At 37.7% G+C, this 12,262-nt stretch overlaps 1 protein-coding gene across 1 annotated transcript in view; it reads left to right on the forward strand.

Moving 5' to 3' along the window:
- The first annotated feature begins 284 nt into the window (after window positions 1–284).
- The window catches only part of lamc1 (laminin, gamma 1), a 58,071-nt gene continuing 46,093 nt past the window's right edge, over window positions 285–12,262 (forward strand). Inside the window, exon 1 of the mRNA XM_079612486.1 lies at window positions 285–975. Within this exon, the coding sequence (XP_079468612.1) occupies window positions 606–975 (370 nt within the window). The 5' untranslated portion in view covers window positions 285–605. The remainder of the gene's footprint in view (window positions 976–12,262) is intronic.

Here is a 12,262-nt window from a genome sequence, read left to right on the forward strand (position 1 = left end):
AGCCTGGGTTTAACACACATATTTGTTTAAAAATGTACGGGTAGTTAGTGGTCAGTTCATCGCTCCCATGAGAATCTGTGAGGTAGCCTATGAAATTCTGTCCCCAACCACTCCTGAACATGACTGGCAAAACTGACCAATTGGGAAAGTGTAAAGCCACGCCCATATTCCTTTCGCCACGCCCACGCATGTCTCCCTGTCCATTCGGACTTGCCTTGTTTAGCGGGTCGGCGGTCCATCAAAGCATCCTTCAGGCGGAAGTAGACGTAGGGATTTTTTTTTGGAAGTACTTTGACTTGCGCACTAGCTGCCAGGGTGTAGTCGGATATAGTTCCATTTCTCCAAAAGTTTTTTTTTTCCATGGCGGTGGTTACTAAGCACCAATAAAGTGAAGGTCTGCAAGAGAGAAGTCGCGAGGAGATTAAGCCACAACTATTGCTTTTCTGGAGGTGAAGCGATTACCACCATTTTCCGCATGAGTTTATTTATTAAACCATAAACTCGGTAGCTGGCGAGTTACCGCAAACTTTTTAAAGACTGCGAGGATTTTAAGGGATCAAGACAGTGACGGTAGCTACGTGAGGTCGCATAAACTAAAGGACACAATGTCGCTTTTTAGTTATTTGTTATTATGGACTTTGTGGGCAGCGTGTAGTCATGGAGCGATGGATGAATGTATAGACGAGTCCAATCGGCCTCAGCGCTGCATGCCAGAGTTTGTTAACGCCGCTTTCAATGTAACCGTGGTGTCCACCAACACTTGCGGTTCGCCGCCTGAAGAATACTGTGTACAGACCGGGGTTACAGGAGTCACTAAATCATGCCACATTTGCGATGCCGGGGACCCCAGACAGCACCACAGCGCTGTTTATCTCACCGATTACAACAACCAAGCGGATACCACCTGGTGGCAAAGTCAGACTATGTTAGCGGGCATCCAGTACCCGAACGTTATCAACCTGACCCTTCACCTGGGTAAGCAGCTTTCACTTGCATCCTCGTCAAATCGGGTTACAAAATGTTTGTTTTCCTGAGCCGTGAAGAAGAGTTGTTCTAAAGTTAAGAAAAATACATTTAACACGTGTTGCTTAAAGTTCACCAACTAATTTTTGTGAGTTGCATATGAGTATCTAGTATAGCCTATTATTTCTATTAGTCGCTAGTATGCATTCATATAACTTCCTTTGGATAATTGTTTTCCCTTTGCTACTGGTCGCTATGGATATTGACACGTAACTAGGCTACTTCAATGTGACTGGTAACAAATAGCATTTCTTTCATTGAAATCTCTGTGAGCTCTATGATTCTATTAACTATTCACTTCTGGCTATTCAATTGTTGCTAGTAAAGTAACTGTCCATTGTTTAGTAGCCTATTTATTCATTTGACACTTGTACGTTTTCGGTTTAGTTGCTTGTATCCCTCTATTCTACTATTCAATTAATATAGGCTACCTTTTTATTAGACATTGGTGTGTGTTTTTGATCTTACTAGTAAGATTTGTCTTAAATGAACTATTAAGTGGCCATTCTTTCTAGTCAATGTAAGTTACAAAAAAGAAACAAGATAACACTTTCAATAAGGTCTCTTTATTTGAACTAACAATGGACAGTGCTTCTGCAGAATTGAAATACAATTTTACTAATACATTGTTAATACTAAAAGTTGTAGGCTATCTGTTAATTAACAGAGATTAATGCTGTAAAAATATTGTTTATTGTTAGTTTAGTTTATCTAATGCATTAATGTTAACAAATGAGGCCCCTATAGTAGTGTTACCAAAAGCAATTGTAGTGAGATGGTAACTAACAATAGATGCTAGCGTCTCATAAATATGTATTACTGTCTAATAAATAAGTTCTAGTAAACCAGAGTCTTGATCAGCACAGATGTGAAACATCTGGCAATTGTAGTTTTCTGCATTATAACAGTCATTTGAGATCTGCAGAATCCTGCTTCAGAAATGCATTATGAAATAGTGATACTATTTGATAGCTTTAGGCTGTCAAAATCTGCATGTTTCTAATTGACATGGTTCAAAATGACTTTTTTTCAATATTGTACTGTTATATAATGCACGTCATTTAGCAAGGTGCATTATCTCTTGAATAAGACTCAAGTTTGATTGTTTAACCACTATAGGGCTGTCACAATTCCTTGATTAAATTTGAGTACTAGATTATTTTTTTTAAATTGCAATTTGGACATGTGTTGATTGACTGGCATTGTGCTGAATTCTGACCCCTGGCAAAATTATCCAAATTATATAAATTAAAACCATTTACAATCATAATATAGCATAGTGCCATTATGAAATCATAAAGGATGTGATTCAGTAAAAAAAAATGTATGTGTTTCAGGGTGAAGCGCGACACTCTATCTATCTACTACTATTTATTTATATGTGTGCAGGTTACGAGTTTCTTCCGTCTCAGAGAGTTCCAATAATGTGCATTTGGGAACACATAATGTGGTCTCCGGCACAGAAGAATACATCAATATGTTTCTAAATATGGGAACTGTTGTTCATCGTGATTTCAAAATAAAATTTTAAACCCTTGCTCTGAGTTTACCAGTTTTGATGTCCACATGTTCCTTGTCCAAGAAATTACAGGGGCTGAAGCATTGCTATCATAAAGAAGTGGCCAAATATTAAAGATTAAGTGGACATTTAAAATAAACGTTTGGTCAATATTAAACAAGGGTCATGCTGTATGTGTAACAGCAACAATAACCCGGCCGCTGGCGTACAGGCATTTGTTATAATGTATAATGTACATGTTTATATGATGTATATTACATTATGTATAATTTAATTATGTATTAACTTAATTATTAATTATGTAAAATGTATTGGTTTTTATTTTTTATTTGAACCAGTTATTATTGCCTCATTGTTATTATGTTACCAATATATAAATATATATGTATTTTAAGTCATTTTAATGGTAATTGTTCTATTTTTATTACCACAAAAAAAATCTGATTACTCGATTAATCATCAAAATAATCGGCAATTAATCGTGAGTGACAGCCCTAAACTACAATCTCTGACAGTTCTGATGGCCGTCATGGAGAAAGCTTACCTAAGGTCACATGAGATACTCTGGGTTTTCTACTGTTTTAGACAATATAGACCCTCTGTTAGACTTGGCATGGAGTGGCATCTCTACTAGGCAGTGAAGTTGTGCGCATTACTCGAATCATTGAATTTCTGCCAGCCTAAACACAACGATTGGGTTGCAGAAGGAGGTTGTTCTGACTGTGGGAAAAGAGCACTAACATAACCAATTAGTAGAGTACCAGCAAGCCATGGCCTCTGCATCATCTCATTCCCAGGTAGATGCTTGCTATATCCGTAGGCCTATAACCAAATGTAAGTAATAAGCATGTCTAATGAGCTGTAATCAGCGTGTCAAGACATTTGCATTTAGATAATGGAAGAGGAAGTGATTTTGCTTTTAATGTTCCTCTCATACACTTGGCTAATTAGCAGCCATTTGTTAGCACGTGGACTATAACGGGCCAGTTCAGTCAGACGCCTTTTCTTCTAATTCACTTTAGTTCTTCTTGTTAATTTAGGCATTTTGCATTTGAATTGTGTCATTAAAACAGTATGAAACTGTCATACAATATTTTATGCTTTTCATCTTAATTATATGCTGAAATTAAGTGAAGAAATTGACTAAATTGGAGGTAGAATTGGATTGGACTAAATTAGCCTATGCATTTAGAAATTTGCCACATTTTTTATATGCAATTTGGGCCATATTTCCATGCATCATGTTTATGCAAGCTCTCAAATTTTGCTAAAATATATGTGGATAGTGACAGATACGCATCAACAATCTGTAATTGGTCGACTTTGATGGCATGAAGTGTATCTGCACCTCTTTTTTTCCACCTTGTTTAAATTGTAAGTTGCTTTGGATAAAAATGTTTGGTAAATGTACTGAAGCTCAAATCTCAGAGGAGATACACGATTGTTGATTTACATGTTTTTGTTCTCTCTCTCTCTCTTTTTAAAGTGACTCTGTAGGTGGGAACCCCCAAGAAGTCTGGGTCCCAGCCATAAGCTTTTATTTTATGTGCTTTGCCTTTGATGGCTTTTATGTTTATTCTGCCTTCGTTTGGGATGTTCGAGGCGGAAACAGGCATGTCTTAACTTGACACTGCTGAGTCCTGTGAGAGCGTGGAGATTTGGCCAGGCCTAGCAGACTAAGGGGGGCGAGGAGAGATGAGGAGGGTCGATTTACTATTGAACACTTCTTTATGTCCCACACTCGTACTTTATTAACCAGTTCTGGCTGGCCTGTCACGCTCCAAGAATGTGATGAGACTAAGAAATGTGAATCATCATCCAGACACTGGCTAATGAAGACTTGAAGACATGTATCTTTACTTGTACAAGCAAATATATATAATGGGGTGGTTTGAAGAATGGTCAGGTTAATGGAAGATAGTTGATGCTGCCTGCTTTAAATTGGTCTACTTGTCAGACAGAGCCTAAAGGGATTTCAAACACAAATGTAATTATGTTGTGTCATATCTTGCTAGAAATGTCAGATAATTTTTCTTTAAGGACATTGTTTTTCCCAGAATTGTCATAGGCGTCAGTGTTATATTTAAGGATCAAGACTAAAACAATGACTAGAGGGCTATAGAATTTCGTGATTTTTATTTTTTTATTTTTTATAATAGTCATTTGTTCATGAAAAAAACCCTTATTATTGTATTGTATCTAGTATTGATAGATGTATTGTAGAGTCAGTGTGATCATGGTCAGAATTATTTGACGTTTTTGTCTAAGTCTTTCATAAATGTACTAGTCAATGGTTTATCTCTTCAAAACTTCCTGAATTGGCAAAGTGCATTTGAGATGAAGTTTTTCTCCAAAACACCATTGGGAGCTTTTGTGGAGGGTGAGAATTTCCTTTCCTTTCCTTTCAACTGCAGTAGTCAGTGATTCATTAACTTGAGCTTGTGAATGGCCCTTATCGTGCCCTATTTCCTTCCTTGCTGATAGAAATAGGTCCACAGTGCTTACTGCAAACTGTCAGTCCGTGCCTTGCATTTTACTCTGCATCTGATTGTTTTTTCATATTTCATATACTTAGAGTTTTGTAACTGCACTGAATTCATGTGCTGTTCTCATGTGTGCTTTATCAGGAGCTGTCCTTGTTTTCACTTCTGTTTTCTGGGAAAAGAGCTGGTCGAACATCTGCCTCCTAATTGTTTAAATCTGGGAAAATTCTGGTACACCCTATCTGGAATACAATGTGGCCCTTTTAATGCTGTCTTCCTTTAAGAGTTTTGTGTAGATTATTTATGTGCCAGGAAACAGCTTGTTTTACTTGGAGCTAATGTGCATTTACAGTATGTTAAGAAGTTTGACCCTGGTTTACTTGACAAGAGCCAAACTCTTGGGAGAAGAACTTGTCCTCAGTTCTTGTTTTCCTCCTCTCTTTGTCTTTTTCCTGTCTCATCCTCTCTCTCTTTCTCTCTCTCAATTTCTCAAATGAGAGGAGACGATGAGTGTTCGCAGTGTGGGAAACAGAATGTTTCCTGGGCTCTGGGGTCCTCGTCTCTCATCCCTTTAGAGGCACTTTTTTCCCAAACTCCATCAAAGAACTTGTCATTTCTGAAGGACCAGATGGTCCAAATTATACCAATCTGAGTGTAGGGGGTTGGAAAGAAGAGCGCGCTATCTGGTTTGAACCTATTGTTATTCTCTGGAAGGTATGATCTCAGTGTGGGAAACTTGTGTTTATGAAACCTTTGTAGTCGAGCTGTTCATGTAACTGCACGATTTTGTTTTATTCATGTTGTCATCAGCCCTGTTGCTGCTTTTCTCCTTGGAGACAAATTTGGCAATTGATGTTGAATTTGTTTGGAATTCTATCCCTATAGTAAATTCAATCCAAGCTAATATGATGTTTCCACATTTACAATGCCACCACTCTTAGAAGGCAATGACTTGGACTATTTGGTGGCTCTAATTGTATAGCCAGGGGCAGGATTTGTGATTCGGACCACCCAGGATGGACAAAGTGCAAAATCTCCCTCATTTCCTGGTGATAAAGCCATTGTGAGCCACTAGTCCTTTCCAGATTGTGCAGAAGTGTAATGAAAGATCCCACACTGGGTCTGTGGTGCCAGCCATTGGACCCATCAGACGGGGAGCTGTGGTTATGGTGTCACTTAAGAGAGCGTTGTCCTGTGGGCCCGTTTGACTGCCAAATAGTGGAACAAGCCCTCGGGGGGGGGGCCACTGTTTGCTGCCCTTGCCATCACTGATTAGTGCTTGTAACAAATGACTGGACCCCGTTAAAAGTTAAGCTCTGGAGATTTAACGCTAGTTTGGTATAAATCAGCCTGTCTTCATGATGGGTGATACTTTCTACATGCCACTGTGCTGATTTTCTTTGAGTTAGCTGCTTGAGAAAAGTTTTAACAGTTTTTACAGAGAATTTCCCAAATTAAGAGAGATCCCTCAAAGTATTTGAGAACATGATCTTTGGTATGAAGTGAATTCTGTGAATTGTAAATAGTAGATATCCACACATTGATTGTAGCTCATGCTGATTATTTTATTCAAATTAAATTGTTTTCTGTAAAACAATTTTTGGCAAATTATTATAACCAATTGTCTCGGGGCGGTATGACGATATTGTTAACACGGTATAAAATGTCTATAGTTCTAGATTTTGCTATATCGTGTATATTGCGGTATGTAAATATACGCGTATCACAGACACAGCACTATTGACACTGTGATGAAATGCATGAATGAGAAGATAAAGAGAAGGACGTGCTTGATGTTAAAAAGAGTTATAAGCGCAGTATATCCTGAAGGTACTCGGTGTGGTTTTGGCAAAGTGTGCACACAGAAAGCTGCCTCTTAGAAAGTGATTGCAAGTTTGGGACGTGCTTGATGTTAAAAAGTGTTAAGCACAATAAGAAGTGAAAAATTACTTAAATCCAAAGCTCAATGAAATCTTTTTAAACGATTTGAGGAAATTTAGGCATCACATCATATTAGAATGTTCGTACAGTGTGAAAAGTAATATTTAGCAAATTTTACAAATGAATATCTACATTTAACAGTGTTATTAAATTTTTTGAGTTTTGAAGATTAACTTTAAGTGAATGCTAGATGATGGCAAAATATATTATCTGTAAAAAGAGTGGAATTCTTTGAGTAGTATTCAATATCGAATGGTACCGGAAATGTAAAACAATTAGTAATATCAACCAAAATGGTGCCTATGGAAAATCTGTATTTGTTTGTTTGTTTTTCCCATACTGAGAGGAAAGACTTAGTGATTTGTAGTACTGCTGCTTTGATGTGTGTGTGTTCAAGAAGGAATGGAAACTTTCCCACAGTTGACTTCCCTGTACTTAGTTCTTACCTTTTTACGCACACCCTGGATGTGCATTATTTGTCCTAGGTCTTTCAATACCTCGAGGCTTAGTGCCCTCAATGCTCTCAGCTCCACCTGCAAGCAGCGTTCATCTTGTTTGGCTTTAGCTCTTCTCAAATGTCTTTGATTGTGCAAGTAGCTGGCAGGCACTAAGGTACGACTAGGCCACCCTATTTAAGTCTTTACAGGTGATAACATGCATTAACCTCCAGTCCAGTGACCGCATATGTTTGCAGAAGACTTTGTTTCTTTTCTGCCAGGCGCTATATTGTCTGAATCAATCATGCGGTGTCATTCAACATTCTTTTGCCCCTTCTTCGTTTGATCTGGAGTCTAGATCTGTATGGAAATGTAGTTCATGCTGGGAATGTGACAGCTCAAACACGTGCTAATGTATGCGTGGAATAAGACTGTGTGGTGTTTATTCCCTAATCCTGTCATTCACAGAATGATATCAGAAGCAGGAAAATACTCCCATGAACAAGACGCGCAGCAGATGGCCTTTGGGTTGATGCTAGGGCTGTCAATCTTCCTCTATAATACTATTCGAATTCCATTCCTTATTTTATTTAATATTCGAATAATATTCGAATATTAAATGCTCAAATTCATCCTATTATTAATATTTGCGACATTACACAGGCTTATGGATCGTCAATGCCACTATAGCATTTGGTTGTTGTTACACGTTCTGTCCACTAGAGGGACAGCTAACATTACAATAAACATTTAGAAACGGGTGATCGCGTTTTTTTATTAACAATAAAACAGCGGAACAAAATGAATGACTTAAATTTGGCAACTTGAATGGACATTTTTCCACTGATCAGTTGTCTGATGTTGTGTCAGATTTTCACAACTCTGTCAGTGATTGTTGCGCGGCTAGGACAGCAGACCAGTAAGCCCCGTGATGAAGAGAAGAAAATAAGTCATTCTTGCCTGTTTTAGCAGCGGTTCCTTGGACAGATCGCCTTTAGCTTGTCATGGTGTAGCGTTGTCAGATGTGCCCTAATGGTGCGTTCACACCGGACGCGAATAGCGCGTCAGGCGCGAAAGGACACAAAAGTGGTCAAGTGTATAACTAGACACGGCAGGCGCGAATTTGACGCGCTATTCGCGTCCGGTGTGAACGCACAGTAAGGTTGCAAGTTGAGGAGTGATATTTCATTCAGACTTTATTTGTGATTTAATTTTCCCATTTATGATTTGAAATCCAAACACCACACATCGCTTCTCAAATTGTCAGGAGTGGTGATCTCCGTTTCCATGGAGACATTGCTCGCCGCCATTATTGACAGTATTGTTATGACGATGCAGCGTGGATAACGCGCACAATTGTGTTACGATTCAATTTTTTAATTGTTTATCAGACGAAACAAAAGCATTTCATTTTCACATGCCTGTGTAAGCCAAGTTGGCGAGAAAGGCAAGATATCATATAATAAAAAATAAAATAAAAAATAAAAAAGCAATATTCGAATAGTAACTTCAGCATTCGAATAGTATTGATTTTTTTAATATTCGAATTATATTCGAATTTCGGAATTCGTTCCAACAGCCCTAGTTGATGCCAGCATTGCAACCTGTTGTGAAGTTGCAGGAAAAAAACGTAATATCAGTGCTCTCATATGCCATATCTCAGCCAGTATAGCAGTTATTTTACAATTATATGTCTCATTTCACCATTGGATAGTATTTTGCACATCGCTATATAACAAAAGTATTCTTATGGAGTCATTAATTCAAGTTTAGACAATATTTAACTTTAAATTTCCCACAAATAGGACACGAAGCAGCTGTGTAGTTTAATGATACCTCAACTTAAAACATGCTCTTCAAAAATATATCCAATGTCAGGCTCTTCACTGTTATTTCTAACAAAACATTCTAGAAGCTTCAAAGCGCTGCATCCAGGTATTGAAGAGTGAATCGGGCCTCTCGGCTTCCTTGCAGATTGTCAGTTGCCAAATACAGCTGTTTTCACACATAAACAGAGCTTCACAAGCCAGATGGGAAGAGAAATGTTGTCCCAACACAATGGGGAAAAACTTGGTGTATTTATTGTTCTTTAGTTCTTCGACCAGCACCCTCATGCTCGGGTGCTGGCAGTGTATGTTTCACAGCTGGTTCATACTTTATGAAAATACCCTCCCTCAGGCATCGGTGATACCACATGCTTTTACAGTGAAGCATGATTTGAAAGTAGAGTAAAATATGAGGTTTACAATCGGAGAGAGAAACCTTTGCTTCCTGCTTTTGGAGACAAACTGTTCTTTTTCCAGTGCATGCTACATAATGTACATTGTACAATAAAGAAAATGTTCAAGTTGATTTGTTACAGTCAGTGAGTTAGATTACACACAACAATTTAACATACCTTTGTTTTCAGAATGTAAGCATTAACACCAGTAAATGTGACATGAAATTGGAAGAGTAAAAGTTAAATCCATAAGCAAAACCCTTTTGACAAACCTAGATGATTGCCTATTACCCTAGTTTATTTGGGAAATATGAGTGTTTTTTTCTTGATAAAATAGCATTTTCTTGCTCCTTGTCGTCGGGTTATAACCAGTGTAAGATTGTGCTTGTAAATTGCCTCAATGGAAATGCACATAAATGTAGATATGATTTTCTTGGACATGTTGGTATAGTAGTCCACATTTTGCATGCTTACACAAATTCTTAATTAATGCAAATTTAATTCCCAAGGCGTTCATTAGTACTTCAATAAATGTATTTGCACAAATCGGTTGTTAAAATTGGCTAAAGGTTCAATATAAGATTAATATGGTAGGGAATTCACTGTGTTTTCATCACATTTTCCATTGTTAAATCTGGCCTCCATTAGCATGTTATGTTGGGAAATATCATGTTCTAGAAACAACACCACAGTGCTTTTTTCCTCTTGTGGTTGGGCAAATAGTTGTTTTAGTCCGTCGTACCTTAGGTCCTATGGTTTCCTGTGTTGTGTTTTTCCTGAAGTGAAAACTAACTCAACCCTTTTTGACAGAATATTAAACAAACGATCTTCTGGCAGTTTATTCCATGTGAGAAAAATAATGTCATTTGGCAAACCATGACTAGTTTATTGTTTGACTCTTGAATTATTTGGCCTTTATTCCGATCATTTTATTGTAATCAATTCTATACATTCAGAGATTGTTTTAATTTATTTTCCACAGTGATAGAACTGTAAATGATTTACAAGTTTTATGTGGCTTACCAACTTTTTTTACTCTTCAGTGCAGGCTGGATTTCAAGACTATTTCATGACCTCACAGTGCATTGCATGAGTCAGATTTTAGACAGTTCCTTCACACATTCCTTTCAGATTATTTGTCATGCCAACCTTGCATAAAACTCATTCATCACAAGATCATTTTGTTTAGCAACACTTACCTGTCAAAGGAAGAGTTTAATGCATCCAGAAATAGATTATGAGAGAAAATAAGTCATAATATGTCAGATGGAAAGGTGGAGTCTTGGCATCTATCCGGAGTAAGGAAAGGCCTCTGATTCCAACCCATGAATCAGTAACACATCACATAGCATGTAACTCAATTTAGCTTTTGTTTACACGGCTCTTAATGTTAAGAGCTGCTTTATTAGTAAAGAAGATGACCCACATGTTGTATGAGTAGAATATTCTGTTAAAATGAAACTTATATATTCTCGTGCACACTCTGTTGACCAAATGTCACTTTTGTTTCCGGAACCCCGAAAAACGTCAAGCCACGATTGTAATCGGAGTCTCAGCAGTCACTTCCTTCTGTCTCCCCTGTCCAAACACGATCTCCTCCTGAGGAATAACAAAGCAAATTCTGCACTTTGTTGTGACATTCCTCCAGCCTTTGTGTTGGATAATTGGCCAGAATGCTAGTTTGCAGGGCTGGTGTGGTAGTCCAAACTCTAGAGAAATGCTAAGATAGTGATTGACCATTGTTCATTTACAAGTCAGTTCAGTCTTATCAGAAGATGCACTCACGCATTTCTATAGTCCACAGGATCACGTCTGCTGTACTGCACTCTTATCTCGGTTTCATTTTCATTTATCATTTTACACCCTAAACTGCTGAAGTGTCTGCTGAGATAATTGCTTTTTAAGAGAGAAGGGTGAATTATCGCTCACAACTGTTGCCATGTGATCAGAACATATGGGTTTTATTTTGAAGTATTTTAGGGTAAATTAATACAAGTAAATTAATACATTGTTTGTTGGTTGATCATGGTGCTACATTGATATACTAGCACTCTTTGTAACCTGTAGTTTCTGTTTATTGTAGTTGCATATACATTTTATACATTTTTTAGATTTTAATTTAATATTTTTGATTTGATGAAATTCTTTGGAATACTTCTTTGATCCTCATTGATTTGATGCAGTTCATTGTTAAGCAGGTACATGCAGTATATCTTGTTTCAGTATCTGTGCTCTTTGTTCACATTAAGATTAAGTGCTGATTTATTTGTAATATGCGCATAAGCACATTGTCCACATTCGGCCGAGTTGGCCGTTGTCTGTCTGGGAAAGTTTGTTGCGCACAATCGGAGAATTTTGAAAGCCGATTAACTTCATCGTCCTGCTTTGATTATGTCTGCCTGAATATCAGAGAGAATTTTTTTTTTTAATCTTAAAACGACCACTGAACAACTCCTCGCGTTGTACGTAGTTTCTGCTTCAATCATAAAAACCGGGAACTCCACTAAAGAGCTTATTAAAGTAAAAAGGTATAGCCGCTTAAGGAATGTCTTGAATGGCTGCTCTCTCCTTAAGCCTCTTGAATGAAGCACCGTCCCACCGGAGAAGCCTCAGCCGTGTGTGTGTGTGTGTGTGTGTG

The sequence above is a fragment of the Phoxinus phoxinus genome, assembly GCF_949152265.1.
Source record: "Phoxinus phoxinus genome assembly, chromosome: 5".
Taxonomy (NCBI): Eukaryota; Metazoa; Chordata; class Actinopteri; order Cypriniformes; family Leuciscidae; genus Phoxinus; species Phoxinus phoxinus.